The 18,315-nt window shown below is 44.2% G+C and overlaps 1 protein-coding gene and 2 long non-coding RNA genes across 3 annotated transcripts; 1 reads left to right on the plus strand and 2 right to left on the minus strand.

Moving 5' to 3' along the window:
* Positions 1 to 1,389: 1,389 nt before the first annotated feature.
* Positions 1,390 to 1,962, minus strand: LOC135369151 (uncharacterized). Its single transcript, XM_064602810.1, has one exon. It carries the CDS (start codon positions 1,960 to 1,962, stop codon positions 1,390 to 1,392), a length of 573 nt encoding a protein of 190 aa, XP_064458880.1.
* Positions 1,963 to 6,157: 4,195 nt separating this feature from the next.
* On the minus strand, positions 6,158 to 11,730 carry LOC135369210 (uncharacterized). The gene is made up of 4 exons (XR_010414974.1): positions 11,457 to 11,730; positions 7,689 to 7,828; positions 7,504 to 7,562; positions 6,158 to 7,042 (listed from the first exon to the last, which is right to left on the minus strand). It is a non-coding gene; the product is annotated as an uncharacterized LOC135369210 (long non-coding RNA).
* An 863-nt stretch (positions 11,731 to 12,593) lies between these two features.
* Positions 12,594 to 18,081, plus strand: LOC135369211 (uncharacterized). The gene is made up of 4 exons (XR_010414975.1): positions 12,594 to 12,867; positions 16,496 to 16,635; positions 16,762 to 16,820; positions 18,065 to 18,081. It is a non-coding gene; the product is annotated as an uncharacterized LOC135369211 (long non-coding RNA).
* Positions 18,082 to 18,315: the final 234 nt, after the last annotated feature.

Consider the following 18,315-nt stretch of genomic DNA (forward strand, 5'->3'; position numbering starts at 1 on the left):
AAGTGCTTGTTCGAGAGTTCCTTCAGTCATTCAGAGATGCATGCCCTGATGTCAACATCAGCCCGAAGCTTCATTATGTTATACACTAGGCAAGAACGACAATGAACTTGGCGCCGCTTCGGCAGTACAGGTGCCTTAGATTCGAAGCGAAGCACGTCAAGAGTCAAGAACTTCCGAAATGTCTGCAAGAGCTTGGCATGTCGTCATCAGTTCCTGCAGGACTCCGAAATGCACTCTCACAGTTTCGGCAAAAAGGTGTCTGCGGTGTGTGCTGCTGAAGCTCTCAGAAGTTGACCTTTCTCCCTGTGCGGAACACCTTAGTAGACACTCGAGTGGCGTGGTCACAGTTAAAAGTTTGGAATGTCACATGGGTTCATACAGAGTGCATGACGTGCATGTAATGAAGACAAGTGAGCCACCTGTGTTCGTCCATGTCTCAAAGATCTATGTGGCCTCATGTGAAGTGTTTCTCCTTGTGGAGAGCTTGAATGTGGAATGTTTTCATGAATACTTATCGTCATACAAGGTCATAAAGACAGGAAATATTGAACTTCAGGTGCCAGGGAAAGCAGCGTCTTCAGAACACCTGGATTTGTACTGGGAAGGGAGTTGGTCAGTAACCATTAAGTCGTTTCATTAACCTTAATCCCTTAGCACAGAAGATCACACCTGAATGTCCTCCTGTAAGTCGCCTACTAGGTAGTACCAAAGCCCGGGCGTCTTAGACATGTGTCAAAATGTCATGGTTCAGTCTTGCAATAAGCTTTGCAGCTTGTTTCACACAATTTTACTTTCACCTGGAAAGTCTTTACGACTTAAAACAGCTGATCTGAAAATGCCTGATTCTTCCCTGATCTTCGTTTAGAAAAGAATCACCCTATTTTTACGCAAAAATTTCAAACCTAATGAAATCGGAAAAAAAGACCCTTTTTGTACGGGCGTGTGAGTGATCACCATTAATATGACTAAAACTGAATTATGCCACGTGTGCACTGACTGAGCTAGAGTAAGGGATTACATGTTGATATAAAGCATCATAGGTAGCTTCCTTCTTGTCTGATGTAATACTGCCCCCTAACGGGGTGCACAACTGAAGTACGCCTTGTCCCGTATTACATCATTCATGATCATCATTACATCACTCATCATCAGTCATGACCTGGTAGATGTGCTATTCTGTATCGTGTTACTAGTTGTGTTTTGTTCTGCTATTTGAACATGTCTGATGTGTAAAACACTTGTGTGTATGAAAAGGAAAACAGCATGTATCGCTTACGCCTGGCTCCCCGAATTTTGTCATTAGTCTACACGTCGGTGCGTAACGGGCCCAAGGCCGATAGCATGTCTTACAAAGTGTATTCAGCCAATTAATGTTGCTTATGCTCCGCATTACCTATTCCCGAAACGCTGCTTCAGTATGTCTATAGCATCGTCATAGCATGCCGCAGTTGCCTGCAGACCTCGAATAGCTGATGCTGCATCTCCTTTCAACAAGGTCCTCAAGTATTGAAATTTCTCACTCTTCGTCAACCTTGCGTTCTCATCAACTGCCGTACGATATTGCTCCCAAAAAGATATCCAGTTTGTCAACTCGCCTGAGAAGATTTGAAGCTGCAACTTCGGGAGTTTGACTCCGCTCTGCGACTGTACAGGGTTGACTTCGCTCTGTGATTGCACAGGGTCCAGTCTCAACTTATCCAAACGTGACTTGATCTCCATTATGGCTTTTACGGTCTTCTCTTCGTAGCTGATTGCGCCCTGACACTCCTCTTCAAGCTCCTCTACTCCAAACAGAGGCTCGATTTCGTCGTTCACCGCTCGAAGTGTCAGCATTCTGAAGGTCAAGAGTGCCTTCAGCGTTACGTCCGTCACTGTTCGGTCCGCTCGGAGCTCAGCAACCTCGTTGCAGAGCCTCGTTACTTGAGCCCTTCTGGCCGCTCTCTTGTACTTGACCAGATCCATTGTTGTTGGACAGAAATCCGGATGAAAATTGCAGTGAGGTCAGCTCCCGGGTTTCGGCACCATGAAATGTTGAAGAATCCGAAGATACCTCTCTGTGGAAGAAGTGAAGCTGAGACCTCGCAGCTCTTAGAAAGTCCAGCAACCTTTTAATCCGTCCACCTCGTCCTTCCAGAATCGAACATAATGAACGTGCTACGAGTCCGTTCACCAAAAAAGAGAAGAAGAACCATCACCCCAAAAAACCACAAACTTCGTTGTCTTTACATAACATATTCAACATTACCATATCGTTAACAGCTCCTTCTTTTTCATTCAGACACCGAGAGCTGTTCGTGGCCCTGCGATCCCCAAGCATGTAGCTCCGTCACCTGAAAATTGCACAGTTGTTCTACTATGAAGCGAATGGCTCCTGTGCCTCATTACATGCTATGCGCATAGTAATATCTACTTCCTCAAAACCGAATAGGTTCCTTTATAGATTGTATATGATAGTCAGGCTTTCAGTTAGTCTGCAGTACTTACTCTGCAGTATTCTGTAATCGTCGTGTAGATTTACTTTCATTCAAATGTTGCTTATTGTTTATACAGGGTGTCCGAGCTTAATGGGAACATTTTTTAACCATATATATTGTACCATACACATATATGCGACAGCGACGATGCGACAGCACCAGAGGACACGTGTCAGTCGCCCTCCCAGGTGTATATCGCTCGCTGAGCGACCCCCGGTTTTCCAATCCCGAACGATGCGCAGCTCAAGAGCTGACGAGCCACAAACACGGCGAAACACATGTCCTCTGGTGCTGCCGCATCGTTCCATGAGATCTGTTTCTCAGCGTGCAGACATAGAAGTCATCTTAATCTGTAATTTTGAATTTCAAACACGTCTAGTGTCATTTACTTGTTTCTTTAATGGCTTTTTCGCCCTCATTGTAATTCACTGGCTTGCACTGTGGCATTGAGGAGTGCTCAGTCACCCTCCCAGGTGTGTATCGCTCGCTGAGCGACCCCTGGTTTGCCAATTCCGAACGATGCGCAGCTACCCAGAGCTGACGAGCCGCAAACACGGCGAAACACATGTCCTCTGGTGCTGTCGCATTGTTCCATGAGCCATCTTAATCTGTAATTTTTAATTTGAAACACGTCTAGTGTGATTTACCTGTTTCTTTAATGGCTTTTCCCCCTCATTATATATATAACTTTTTTCCGAGATGAAAACAATTTCATTATAGCATAGGCTGAAGGGCACTCTTTAGGAGGGCATTAGCAAACCCCTAAGGCAAAGTATTAGTTAACTTTCAATAATTAACTTTTTAATTATAAAAGCTGAGAAGTTCTCCCAATGAGAACATCCCACACAACATCCCATTCCTTTGGTCACCTGATACGTGATCCGTTTTCAGAACAAAAATCCGTTCGATAGATCGTCCGCGAAAAATTCGTCAAGGAACGCGATTTTTTACTTTGTTTTGTTCATTGCGCATTTTCGGAGACGCGTCTTTCCTTCACCCGCAATGTGAGAGGGTGAAGGAACACAGTGCTGCCTCATGCGTGCAAGATGAGCTTTTGGAAACAAAACAAAAACGAATGTAGCGGGTGACTCTATCGGAACTGCCCTTATCTTAGGTTGCATTTTCTGTTTTCATTTAATCTTTTTCCAGGACGCAAGAAGCGATAGTGTGCCCTTTGGCACCCTCATATTGGGCAATGAAAAAAATAAAGAAAGAATGATGTTCCTTCGCGAGGTTTTTTTTTTTTTTTTTTGCGGACGGTATATCGAACGGATTTTTGTCCTGAAAACGGCTCCGGTACCAGGTGACCAAAGGGACCAGATGTTCTCATTGGGACAACTTCGTAGCTTTTATAATTAAAAAGTTAATGATTGAAAGGTAATTAGGACAGTGCCTTAGGAGCTTGCTAATGCACTCCTAAGCGGTGTGGTTCAGCCTAACGATGTAATGCAATTGATTTCTTCTCGGAAAAAGTGATATATATATATATATATGTATATATTTTTTTTCTCACGATATGTTGGCATTTAGCTGGGCCACCCTGTATGTTTACCGTCTCAATAAATTTGTACATGTACATATACATGTGTACATAGAGGAAGGAAACACTAGGATCGTTTCTTCCCTCTAGACTAGCGCAGCCGCCCTCTACCCGTCGGTCGAGTCAAAATCGCCATTACGTCCGGTCCACCACGTGATCTCCTCTAAAGTTTCGGTTTTGCAAGGCTTTGTTTCTCGCGCAGCTCTCCGTGTGATTTTGATTTTCGAAAGTGATTTATTGTGAAAATGTGAGCACTATCGTGGAAACGACGTATGGTAACGGGTTCCTGTCTCAGCTGCGGCTCTCGTTGAACGGAAAGCAGCTGTGTCACGGGAACACGTTTTGTTCGTAAGCACACGGTTAGTTGTTTTAGTTGTCTGTGTGTGTTCGAGGTCATCTTAGATTGTTCGCTGGGACCCGACACGAGGGTTAGGAGCCCGGGATCCCGAAATCCCGGGATTTCGCAGGACCAAATCCCGGGATTTCGAGATTATGAATTTCAGCTTCTTTGATAACAAATATTCGGTGGTACGAGTGAAAGAGAAAGAACTGTGTCCTATCGAGTTTTTTTTGAAGCGTCCCTTCCTCGAAAAATATCATTTGCAATCCGAAACCGAACCAACCTTGTCGTCCACGAGACATTACAACTACGTTAGCTGCTGATTCATGTTAACTACATACATACATAAACATTTTATTTCCATCAGTAGATGGCAGGAGTCGAGGCTAAAAGCCAAAGGGCTTGAGAAGTGCCTCGACTCCTCTACAGTAGCAGCAACCGTTCACATTTGCATGCAATAGCCTATGCATCAATTAACACATGTACATTACATATTTAAGCGATGATACATCTAGATATGGACACTATAACAATAGCAAGAATACAGTGCCACTGGAAGGGTGAAGTGCTCATGGGAAGAGAGAGAGTACATAAATCAATAAATATAAAGTAGTAACAGATTGTGCACAATTTGTCTATAGGGTTTCTCATGAAAAAGTTAACTCGTTGTTTTCTTTAAATGTTATTTTCAAATCACGAAATGATATTGTGTGTATGTCGACACCATTTCGGTATAAAGTGTTCAGAAGACGGGGTACTGAAGACGACAGCCTTTGGGTTCCATAGTTGGTTCGAGAGAAAGGCTCAATGAATCTGTCCGTGTTGCGAAAGGAATAACGTTTAGTGCTGAGTCGAACATTGGCGAGAGTGAATAAGTCATTTGCCGTTTTTATAGACTGTTTATATGATAAGGCTAGACGAGAGGGATAGTGCTGAAAAACTGGGAGGACACCGTGCTTGCGAAAGAGTGCTTGAGTCGTAGCATCATATGGAATCCCCTCGATGAACCTGAGGGCTCTTTTTTGTAGCAAGAACAGACGATGGAGGGTAGTTTTGGTGGCTGTTCCCCAGACAAGAGAGCAATAGCTCAAACGTGAGTGGATTAGCGTTTGATAAAGCATAAGCTTGCACCAGCTGGGCAATATGTATTTTAACTTACTTAATGCGCCGCGAACCTTGCTGATTTCGGACGCTATTTCAGAAATGTGGTGGTGCCAAAGCAGCTTATTATCGAAGGTGACGCCAAGAATTTTTATGCATTCAGCGAATCGTATTTTTGAACATCCCACGTACAAATCCATAGTTGATGTGACATATTGCCCGCGTGGAACAAACAAAGTAGCGACAGTTTTCTCAGCATTTATGGACAACTGGTTATGGTGAGCCCAGTCAGTGATGTTTCCAAGAACACAGCTGGCCTCATGAAACACTTCGTGATATGTATTTCCAATAACTAGGAGTGACAAATCGTCCACATAAAGAACAATGTCTGGGTGAAGTGTAGTGATGTCATTTATGTAGATGAGAGTAGTAATGTATCAGCTCAACTGGCCCACAACTCACACAGTGGCCTGGACGCCATTAATGAGCAATTAGAGCAATTTGGGACCCCCCACATTAATTAGGATCATTCAGGGAGTCATTACACTAATTGGGGATCATCTAAGACAAGTCCAGACCACTGTGTGAGTTGTGGGCTAGTTGAGCTGCTAAAAAATAAAAAAAATAGGTAGAAAATAAAATAAAAAGATGGAAATAGAGTGGAGAGAAACAATTTATTCGAAAATCAACGATGCCGCGACGGAGCACGGAGGCAGGTTGCAAAGCATCGCAGCACCAGTTCCAGACATCCTGTGACGTCAGCTGTGACGTCATCATGGCATGTCTGGGCAAGTTAGGACAGCTCTGCACATGCAAGGAGAAAAACACTCGTAATACAGAGGCTGGGAAAGCAAGAGTATGCAAACCATCAATAGCTAACAAGAAAATAGAACTAGTTACACAACAAATGATCCCACCACAACAGGAGCGCAGAACCATGCGACTGCTCCATCCGAGAGGCAGGCAGAAACTGACTCGTAATGCTTTTTTGTCCTGTATAAAGCCCCGCAGCTACACCCCCTAGCGGTTACTTTCTCAACTAATCTCACAACAAAATTATTAAGAATCACGCCAGCGCTACTGCCGTTCCCAAGGCAGAAGAAGATAGAAAATGGCGGGGATGCCAGAACAACAGCAACCAGCACCCGACGTGCACGGGCACGAAAATCGCAAACAAAGCGGGAACAAAGTTGGCGAAAGCATTAGTTACACAACAAATCACCTCACCACAGTAGGAGCGCAGGCCGATGCGACTGCTCTCGTCGACAGCCAGGGATCAAGTGACGACGGAGCGAACGACCGCACGTCTTCTCCCAACGAGAGCCAGAGGTGGACTGACGTAAGCGCCACTCTACGGGTGCTACGCATGCGCGCGCTCGTAGCGCCCTCTGCGCGCTCCTACCGCCACCTGCGAGAGGCTAAGAGAGAAGAGCATTCCTGCGCCCCCTGCTGGCCGTTCTCATTGGTCGTGAGGCTAAGTGAGAAGAGCATTCCTGCGCCCCCTGCTGGCAGTTCTCATTGGTCCAGACATCATCCTATTGTCTCAGGGCTACACTGTTCTTTTCCACTAATGCTCCTTTGGTCAATCTGCAGTGAAGCCACGGTATGACGTCATCATGCACCTGCGTGGCTCAAGGACGCGTGCGCTCTAGACAGGGGACCTATTATTTATTGAATCACTATCCCAAGATTGTTTCCTTTATTCTTCTATAACGATTGCATAGGAAACTATTGCAGAAGAGCACCATGCATGAAAACTGATCGTAGGAATTCCAAAGTCTTACTAAATGAGACTTGCAAAAGAACAAAATATCCTAACATGTAACTCCATCAACGGCTAATAAGAGGACTAGGCACTCAACAAATCAACGCGCGCAGAACTCAGGGCAGCACTATCGTCAAGACGACAATGTTCCTTGTCAAAAAAGAAAAAAATACAAAGCGTTAACACAGGAAAGCATGCATATCGGAGCATGTCAGGACAAATTCGCACGACTGTTGGGCAACAGAGGAAAACGAACACTTGAACAGAGTGAAAAGACACTCACCATCATTTTTCCCGTTCACAGCATTCCCTCATTGTAAATCCGCTCGTCACAAAATCCACCTGCATCGTCGAACACCATTCACCAGTAACGAACCACAGATCCGCACCCCATCAGAGGCAGACAGAACCCCACCTAAGCTACGCTCTTCAACTGACGATCAACGCAATTGTCAGGATCATAATTACCGTGTCTACACCCGCCAGTGTCCAAGAGAGAAGTGAATCCTTGCGCCCCCTGCAGGCCAGTCTCATTGGTCGTGACGGCATCCTATTGTCTCAGGGCTACCCTGTTTTTTTCCACTAATGCTCCTCTAGACAAGGTCAACCTGCAGTGAAGCCACGGTATGACGTCATCTTGCAGGTGCGTGGCTCAAGAACGCGTACGCTCTAGACATGGGGCCTGTTATTTATTGAATCACTATCCCAAGATTATTTCCTTTATTCTTCTATAACGATTGTATAGGGAACTATTGCAGAAGAGCACCATAGAAAAGAGGAGATTATAGCATTTCATTCCCAAAGTCTTACTGTACAGGGAAAAAATGGTGCAGCAAGACATGTTCATCCCACCCGAGAGCCAGGTAGATAATTGAATAATGATGCTTTGTTCCTCCTGAATAAAGTCAAACACCTGTCCCCCTCGCGGTTACTCTCTGAACTAAATGAATCGCAAAAGTATTAAGAATAGCACTATTCCCATTCAAGGCAGCACTATCGTCAAGAATATTCCTTGTACAAAAAGAAAAAAACTACATGTAGAAGGAAAGCATGTCAGAACAAGCCCAGGCATGTCAGCGCATGTTTGTCAGACAACAAGGGGGAAAAGCGAAAAGAAACAAAGAAGGAAACCAGCATCAAACTATTTCCAAGCACACGCACTCCTCTTGTTCAAAAACAGTGCTCATCATAAATCTGTCCAGGGGAATACACACCATTTTGCTACACTTTTTCCAGTAACAGTCAACGCATTGCTACAGACTGCGTGACATCATCACATCCTGTCTGAAGAAGACACCGGCAAAGACTCCTATTAATTATTGAATCGCAAGATTATTTCCTTTGTCCTACTCTGAATGACATTGATTCTCTCATTAAAATTCAACAAAAAAGCACCCTGCATATTAACTATTTTCACCCCAAAGGCTCATCATGGTCATTAGAATTACAGTAAACTACCACTGCTCCTTAAAATAATAAGTGAGACCACTCAACGTCACCTCCAGGCTTATGTAATACATGACCCTTTCTATGCTCATACATTCGTTGTCTGAGGCTACACCTGCAAGCAAAAACGCGCGGAAGCCGGGTGGGCAAAGTTCCATTCGCGCATTGCGAGCATAAAGGCGGGAAAGCCTGGGAGCAAAGTTCTATTCGCGCACTCCAAAGCACAAGACAGAACGCCTTTACGGGAACATGATGGCATTCCTATACTATATTAATGATTATTGCATTGCAGTTTCGAAAAGCTTCTACAAAACTATAATTTTAGGAGCCCATTAAAATTCAACTTTCTATGGAAACTATAATTGCCCTATTACTTGGATCGCTACTAATGAAGCGCTCCAATTTTTTCTCTCTTCCCTTTTCAGCCTTGTCATGCAGTGAAGCGGACTCATATCCAAAATAATTAATTTACACTGAGGGTGCCGTGCTTCAGGAATTCCTATCCTGCGTTCAGATGCAAGCATTTCTTCACGGATACCTTTAACAGCTGACTTCCTCAACATACCGAGCTCCTAACAACATCTAACAAACAATCAGAGAAACCCACTTCTCAGCTGCACCATGCGACTTTCTTCTGCGTAAAATCGGTGATTTGAGGAAGAGAGCAGCGAAAAATTGCGCGCACTTGTGCTTGACTTAAAAAACCTGAAGCATATGCTAATAAACTAAGAAAAAGACACTCAGGTCTGGTATGTGATAGTGCCACATACGCAGACGCATTGCCCTTGCGTAAAGAAAGCACAGGACAGGGATACACAAATTTCCTTAGGTGAGCAGGGAAAAGGCTTAAGACCTCAGGTCACCACACATCGCCACGCGGCTAGCACAACATGACACCAACAAGATACTAGCAGCGGGAAGAACTGCAACACTGCTAAACAAGTCCAGACATGCCACGATGACGTCACAAATCAGGAGAAAAAAAGCACACGCATGCACGCACAGAGGACAACGCATTAAACACACGGAGCGCTCAGGAATAATCGTAGCGTTACCGCACTTCGCTACGAAGCTCAACGTCTAACACAAGACGACACAACAACAAGATATTAACGAAGGGTAAAAATTGCAACACTGATCAAGTCCAGACATGCGACATCGCATACAAAACACTGCTCATCGGGGAAAAGGCCTAAGCCCGCGGCGGATCATCATAGAGCATACACAACTTCATTTTTCTACTTCGCGTGAACTAAACGCGGTCTGCTTGGAAAACGACGTACAAATTTTCTTAAGGAGCAGAGAAATATAGAAATTTCTACTCCGTGCTCAGATACCAGCATTTCTGCTCAAAAACCTGCAAAATTAAGCACTGCTTACTTCGTCAAGATATCGAACACCCAACAAAATCAAACAAACAACCCCACTTCCACTGGTAGAACACTATTCAGCTTTTACGCAGGAGGCTTTCTTCTACATAAAAGTAGAGAAAATAAGAAAAAGAGCAGCGAAATATTACACGCACTTTTGCATGACTTAAAAAACCTGAAGCATATGCCAATAAACCAAGAAAAAGACACTCATGTCTGGTATATGATAGTGCCACATACACAGACGCATTACCCTTGCGTAAAGAAAGCACAGGACAGGGATACACAAATTTCCTTCAGTGAGCAGGGAAAAGGCTTAAGCCGTACCGCCTAGGAATAATCGGAGAATCACCGCTTATCGCTACGCGGCTAGCACAACATGACAGCAACAAGATATCAGCGAAGGGTAAAAATTGCAGCAAGAAAGACACTACTGAACAAGTCTAGACATGCGACATCGAATGCCAAAACACTGGTGATCGGGGAAAAGGGCTAAGCCTGCGGCGGATCATCATAGAGCATACATAAGTTCATTTCGCGTAAACTAAACGCGGCCTGCTTGGAAAACGACGTACAAAGTTTCTTAGGGAGCAGAGAAATATAGCAATTTCTACTCCGTGCTCAGATACCAGCATTTCTGCTCAAAACCCTGCAAAATTAAGCACTGCTTACTTCATCATGATATCGAACACCCAACAAAATCAAACAAAATCAAACAAACAACCCCACTTCCACTGATAGAACATTATTCAGCTTTTACGCAGGAGGCTTTCTTCTACATATAAGTAGAGAAAATAAGAAAAGAGCAGCGAAAATTACACGCACTTTTGCTCGAATAGCAATAAGAGAAAAAAATAAAATAAAATATCGACACACACGCTAATAAACTGTGACAAAGACACCCATTTCTGCTATCAGATAATTATTGCATAATGCTAAATACTCATTTGCATTGTCCCTGCGTGAAGAAAGCACAGGGCAGGGATACACAATTTATCTTAAGCGAGCAGGGAAAGTCACTTCTACTCGAACAGCTTAATACCATAAAGTCTGAATTTTTGCAAAGCAAATAAAGCTTGAACAGCGCTACGAACGTGACAGACACATACTAACAAACAAACAAACAAACACTTCTATTCATTTCTATTGATAAAGGCGTAAACCACACTACAAGAACAAAGCACGCGGCTTCAGGAAAGCGTATCAAATGCATCGCAACAGGACCGGCTCTCATAAAATAGCCTGCCCAAAACGAAGACTTCACCAGGTTCGCGAGGTAATTCCATTAAAAACGCTCTCGGTCTATCATACAGATAGCAATGCAAGCGCTGCTTCCCTTATTTTTTAAGCCACTATTCCACGCAATGGCACATAAATGTATCACTCGTGTCACATGAAAAAGCACACACAAAGAACTTACTTGTCAAGTGGGATCCCTGGTTCACACATACACAGACACACACTCACATTTTCACAATCACAAACACAAAGTCCACCACAACCACATAAATCCATATTATTCCTCAGGTCAATAATTATCCTACCATCGTCAAAAGATGGCTCACTCTTGTATGCGATCGCAAAGCGATAGGTCCTCGTTCCGGATGTAATAGGATATCGCCACTCGGCCGACGCGAACCAAAAAAGAAAGAAAGGAATGCGCGTTCGCTATACCTCCACAAAGAAAACGGTGCCGTGCTTCTACGCAGCGCTCATCATACAGGAGTGAATTGTCTTCTTCGTTTTCCTTTTATTTTCTTGCACCCATATATTTTGCAAGAATACTATAGAGCAGAACGGACAAATGTGAACATCATTCGCTACACACTGTAGCTCTCACCATTTTTAAACCAAACCACTTAACATGTGTTCATAGGTCTTCACTAAATAGGTGAGCCGATAATGACTCAAAATGAAATGAAATCAAATCAAATAATCATTCCAGCATCGCTGGCTGCAAGCTTGGGTACCCTGCTTGGGTCTGCTGGCGCTGGAATAGAAGATTTATCGCGAGGGTACTACAATGGTGAGCTCTGCTGCTGTTTAAGTGATAAAACAGTGCTCCCGAACCGCGCCCCACGCGAGCCGCGCGCGGATCCGTTCTCGGGACGCGACGCGCGCGATTCCCCGTGCGAGCGCAACGCGGGCCTCGCGGTTTGGACGCGCGCGATCCCTTTCCCCGAGCAGGTGCACTGTTTTATCACTTAAACAGCAGCAGAGCTCACCATTGTAGTACCCTCGCGATAAATCTTCTATTCCAGCGCCAGCAGACCCAAGCAGGGTACCCAAGCTTGCAGCCAGCGATGCTGGAATGATTATTTGATTTGATTTCATTTCATTTTGAGTCATTATCGGCTCACCTATTTAGTGAAGACCTATGAACACATGTTAAGTGGTTTGGTTTAAAAATGGTGAGAGCTACAGTGTGTAGCGAATGATGTTCACATTTGTCCGTTCTGCTCTATAGTATTCTTGCAAAATATATGGGTGCAAGAAAATAAAAGGAAAACGAAGAAGACAATTCACTCCTGTATGATGAGCGCTGCGTAGAAGCACGGCACCGTTTTCTTTGTGGAGGTATAGCGAACGCGCATTCCTTTCTTTCTTTTTTGGTTCGCGTCGGCCGAGTGGCGATATCCTATTACATCCGGAACGAGGACCTATCGCTTTGCGATCGCATACAAGAGTGAGCCATCTTTTGACGATGGTAGGATAATTATTGACCTGAGGAATAATATGGATTTATGTGGTTGTGGTGGACTTTGTGTTTGTGATTGTGAAAATGTGAGTGTGTGTCTGTGTATGTGTGAACCAGGGATCCCACTTGACAAGTAAGTTCTTTGTGTGTGCTTTTTCATGTGACACGAGTGATACATTTATGTGCCATTGCGTGGAATAGTGGCTTAAAAAATAAGGGAAGCAGCGCTTGCATTGCTATCTGTATGATAGACCGAGAGCGTTTTTAATGGAATTACCTCGCGAACCTGGTGAAGTCTTCGTTTTGGGCAGGCTATTTTATGAGAGCCGGTCCTGTTGCGATGCATTTGATACGCTTTCCTGAAGCCGCGTGCTTTGTTCTTGTAGTGTGGTTTACGCCTTTATCAATAGAAATGAATAGAAGTGTTTGTTTGTTTGTTTGTTAGTATGTGTCTGTCACGTTCGTAGCGCTGTTCAAGCTTTATTTGCTTTGCAAAAATTCAGACTTTATGGTATTAAGCTGTTCGAGTAGAAGTGACTTTCCCTGCTCGCTTAAGATAAATTGTGTATCCCTGCCCTGTGCTTTCTTCACGCAGGGACAATGCAAATGAGTATTTAGCATTATGCAATAATTATCTGATAGCAGAAATGGGTGTCTTTGTCACAGTTTATTAGCGTGTGTGTCGATATTTTATTTTATTTTTTTCTCTTATTGCTATTCGAGCAAAAGTGCGTGTAATTTTCGCTGCTCTTTTCTTATTTTCTCTACTTATATGTAGAAGAAAGCCTCCTGCGTAAAAGCTGAATAATGTTCTATCAGTGGAAGTGGGGTTGTTTGTTTGATTTTGTTTGATTTTGTTGGGTGTTCGATATCATGATGAAGTAAGCAGTGCTTAATTTTGCAGGGTTTTGAGCAGAAATGCTGGTATCTGAGCACGGAGTAGAAATTGCTATATTTCTCTGCTCCCTAAGAAACTTTGTACGTCGTTTTCCAAGCAGGCCGCGTTTAGTTTACGCGAAATGAACTTATGTATGCTCTATGATGATCCGCCGCAGGCTTAGCCCTTTTCCCCGATCACCAGTGTTTTGGCATTCGATGTCGCATGTCTAGACTTGTTCAGTAGTGTCTTTCTTGCTGCAATTTTTACCCTTCGCTGATATCTTGTTGCTGTCATGTTGTGCTAGCCGCGTAGCGATAAGCGGTGATTCTCCGATTATTCCTAGGCGGTACGGCTTAAGCCTTTTCCCTGCTCACTGAAGGAAATTTGTGTATCCCTGTCCTGTGCTTTCTTTACGCAAGGGTAATGCGTCTGTGTATGTGGCACTATCATATACCAGACATGAGTGTCTTTTTCTTGGTTTATTGGCATATGCTTCAGGTTTTTTAAGTCATGCAAAAGTGCGTGTAATATTTCGCTGCTCTTTTTCTTATTTTCTCTACTTTTATGTAGAAGAAAGCCTCCTGCGTAAAAGCTGAATAGTGTTCTACCAGTGGAAGTGGGGTTGTTTGTTTGATTTTGTTGGGTGTTCGATATCTTGACGAAGTAAGCAGTGCTTAATTTTGCAGGTTTTTGAGCAGAAATGCTGGTATCTGAGCACGGAGTAGAAATTTCTATATTTCTCTGCTCCTTAAGAAAATTTGTACGTCGTTTTCCAAGCAGACCGCGTTTAGTTCACGCGAAGTAGAAAAATGAAGTTGTGTATGCTCTATGATGATCCGCCGCGGGCTTAGGCCTTTTCCCCGATGAGCAGTGTTTTGTATGCGATGTCGCATGTCTGGACTTGATCAGTGTTGCAATTTTTACCCTTCGTTAATATCTTGTTGTTGTGTCGTCTTGTGTTAGACGTTGAGCTTCGTAGCGAAGTGCGGTAACGCTACGATTATTCCTGAGCGCTCCGTGTGTTTAATGCGTTGTCCTCTGTGCGTGCATGCGTGTGCTTTTTTTCTCCTGATTTGTGACGTCATCGTGGCATGTCTGGACTTGTTTAGCAGTGTTGCAGTTCTTCCCGCTGCTAGTATCTTGTTGGTGTCATGTTGTGCTAGCCGCGTGGCGATGTGTGGTGACCTGAGGTCTTAAGCCTTTTCCCTGCTCACCTAAGGAAATTTGTGTATCCCTGTCCTGTGCTTTCTTTACGCAAGGGCAATGCGTCTGCGTATGTGGCACTATCACATACCAGACCTGAGTGTCTTTTTCTTAGTTTATTAGCATATGCTTCAGGTTTTTTAAGTCAAGCACAAGTGCGCGCAATTTTTCGCTGCTCTCTTCCTCAAATCACCGATTTTACGCAGAAGAAAGTCGCATGGTGCAGCTGAGAAGTGGGTTTCTCTGATTGTTTGTTAGATGTTGTTAGGAGCTCGGTATGTTGAGGAAGTCAGCTGTTAAAGGTATCCGTGAAGAAATGCTTGCATCTGAACGCAGGATAGGAATTCCTGAAGCACGGCACCCTCAGTGTAAATTAATTATTTTGGATATGAGTCGGCTTCACTGCATGACAAGGCTGAAAAGGGAAGAGAGAAAAAATTGGAGCGCTTCATTAGTAGCGATCCAAGTAATAGGGCAATTATAGTTTCCATAGAAAGTTGAATTTTAATGGGCTCCTAAAATTATAGTTTTGTAGAAGCTTTTCGAAACTGCAATGCAATAATCATTAATATAGTATAGGAATGCCATCATGTTCCCGTAAAGGCGTTCTGTCTTGTGCTTTGGAGTGCGCGAATAGAACTTTGCTCCCAGGCTTTCCCACCTTTATGCTCGCAATGCGCGAATGGAACTTTGCCCACCCGGCTTCCGCGCGTTTTTGCTTGCAGGTGTAGCCTCAGACAACGAATGTATGAGCATAGAAAGGGTCATGTATTACATAAGCCTGGAGGTGACGTTGAGTGGTCTCACTTATTATTTTAAGGAGCAGTGGTAGTTTACTGTAATTCTAATGACCATGATGAGCCTTTGGGGTGAAAATAGTTAATATGCAGGGTGCTTTTTTGTTGAATTTTAATGAGAGAATCAATGTCATTCAGAGTAGGACAAAGGAAATAATCTTGCGATTCAATAATTAATAGGAGTCTTTGCCGGTGTCTTCTTCAGACAGGATGTGATGATGTCACGCAGTCTGTAGCAATGCGTTGACTGTTACTGGAAAAAGTGTAGCAAAATGGTGTGTATTCCCCTGGACAGATTTATGATGAGCACTGTTTTTGAACAAGAGGAGTGCGTGTGCTTGGAAATAGTTTGATGCTGGTTTCCTTCTTTGTTTCTTTTCGCTTTTCCCCCTTGTTGTCTGACAAACATGCGCTGACATGCCTGGGCTTGTTCTGACATGCTTTCCTTCTACATGTAGTTTTTTTCTTTTTGTACAAGGAATATTCTTGACGATAGTGCTGCCTTGAATGGGAATAGTGCTATTCTTAATACTTTTGCGATTCATTTAGTTCAGAGAGTAACCGCGAGGGGGACAGGTGTTTGACTTTATTCAGGAGGAACAAAGCATCATTATTCAATTATCTACCTGGCTCTCGGGTGGGATGAACATGTCTTGCTGCACCATTTTTTCCCTGTACAGTAAGACTTTGGGAATGAAATGCTATAATCTCCTCTTTTCTATGGTGCTCTTCTGCAATAGTTCCCTATACAATCGTTATAGAAGAATAAAGGAAATAATCTTGGGATAGTGATTCAATAAATAACAGGCCCCATGTCTAGAGCGTACGCGTTCTTGAGCCACGCACCTGCAAGATGACGTCATACCGTGGCTTCACTGCAGGTTGACCTTGTCTAGAGGAGCATTAGTGGAAAAAAACAGGGTAGCCCTGAGACAATAGGATGCCGTCACGACCAATGAGACTGGCCTGCAGGGGGCGCAAGGATTCACTTCTCTCTTGGACACTGGCGGGTGTAGACACGGTAATTATGATCCTGACAATTGCGTTGATCGTCAGTTGAAGAGCGTAGCTTAGGTGGGGTTCTGTCTGCCTCTGATGGGGTGCGGATCTGTGGTTCGTTACTGGTGAATGGTGTTCGACGATGCAGGTGGATTTTGTGACGAGCGGATTTACAATGAGGGAATGCTGTGAACGGGAAAAATGATGGTGAGTGTCTTTTCACTCTGTTCAAGTGTTCGTTTTCCTCTGTTGCCCAACAGTCGTGCGAATTTGTCCTGACATGCTCCGATATGCATGCTTTCCTGTGTTAACGCTTTGTATTTTTTTCTTTTTTGACAAGGAACATTGTCGTCTTGACGATAGTGCTGCCCTGAGTTCTGCGCGCGTTGATTTGTTGAGTGCCTAGTCCTCTTATTAGCCGTTGATGGAGTTACATGTTAGGATATTTTGTTCTTTTGCAAGTCTCATTTAGTAAGACTTTGGAATTCCTACGATCAGTTTTCATGCATGGTGCTCTTCTGCAATAGTTTCCTATGCAATCGTTATAGAAGAATAAAGGAAATAATCTTGGGATAGTGATTCAATAAATAATAGGTCCCCTGTCTAGAGCGCACGCGTCCTTGAGCCACGCAGGTGCATGATGACGTCATACCGTGGCTTCACTGCAGATTGACCAAAGGAGCATTAGTGGAAAAGAACAGTGTAGCCCTGAGACAATAGGATGATGTCTGGACCAATGAGAACTGCCAGCAGGGGGCGCAGGAATGCTCTTCTCACTTAGCCTCACGACCAATGAGAACGGCCAGCAGGGGGCGCAGGAATGCTCTTCTCTCTTAGCCTCTCGCAGGTGGCGGTAGGAGCGCGCAGAGGGCGCTACGAGCGCGCGCATGCGTAGCACCCGTAGAGTGGCGCTTACGTCAGTCCACCTCTGGCTCTCGTTGGGAGAAGACGTGCGGTCGTTCGCTCCGTCGTCACTTGATCCCTGGCTGTCGACGAGAGCAGTCGCATCGGCCTGCGCTCCTACTGTGGTGAGGTGATTTGTTGTGTAACTAATGCTTTCGCCAACTTTGTTCCCGCTTTGTTTGCGATTTTCGTGCCCGTGCACGTCGGGTGCTGGTTGCTGTTGTTCTGGCATCCCCGCCATTTTCTATCTTCTTCTGCCTTGGGAACGGCAGTAGCGCTGGCGTGATTCTTAATAATTTTGTTGTGAGATTAGTTGAGAAAGTAACCGCTAGGGGGTGTAGCTGCGGGGCTTTATACAGGACAAAAAAGCATTACGAGTCAGTTTCTGCCTGCCTCTCGGATGGAGCAGTCGCATGGTTCTGCGCTCCTGTTGTGGTGGGATCATTTGTTGTGTAACTAGTTCTATTTTCTTGTTAGCTATTGATGGTTTGCATACTCTTGCTTTCCCAGCCTCTGTATTACGAGTGTTTTTCTCCTTGCATGTCCAGAGCTGTCCTAACTTGCCCAGACATGCCATGATGACGTCACAGCTGACGTCACAGGATGTCTGGAACTGGTGCTGCGATGCTTTGCAACCTGCCTCCGTGCTCCGTCGCGGCATCGTTGATTTTCGAATAAATTGTTTCTCTCCACTCTATTTCCATCTTTTTATTTTATTTTCTACCTATTTTTTTTATTTTTTAGCAGCTCAACTAGCCCACAACTCACACAGTGGTCTGGACTTGTCTTAGATGATCCC

The sequence above is a fragment of the Ornithodoros turicata genome, chromosome 9, assembly GCF_037126465.1.
Source record: "Ornithodoros turicata isolate Travis chromosome 9, ASM3712646v1, whole genome shotgun sequence".
NCBI lineage: Eukaryota > Metazoa > Arthropoda > Arachnida > Ixodida > Argasidae > Ornithodoros > Ornithodoros turicata.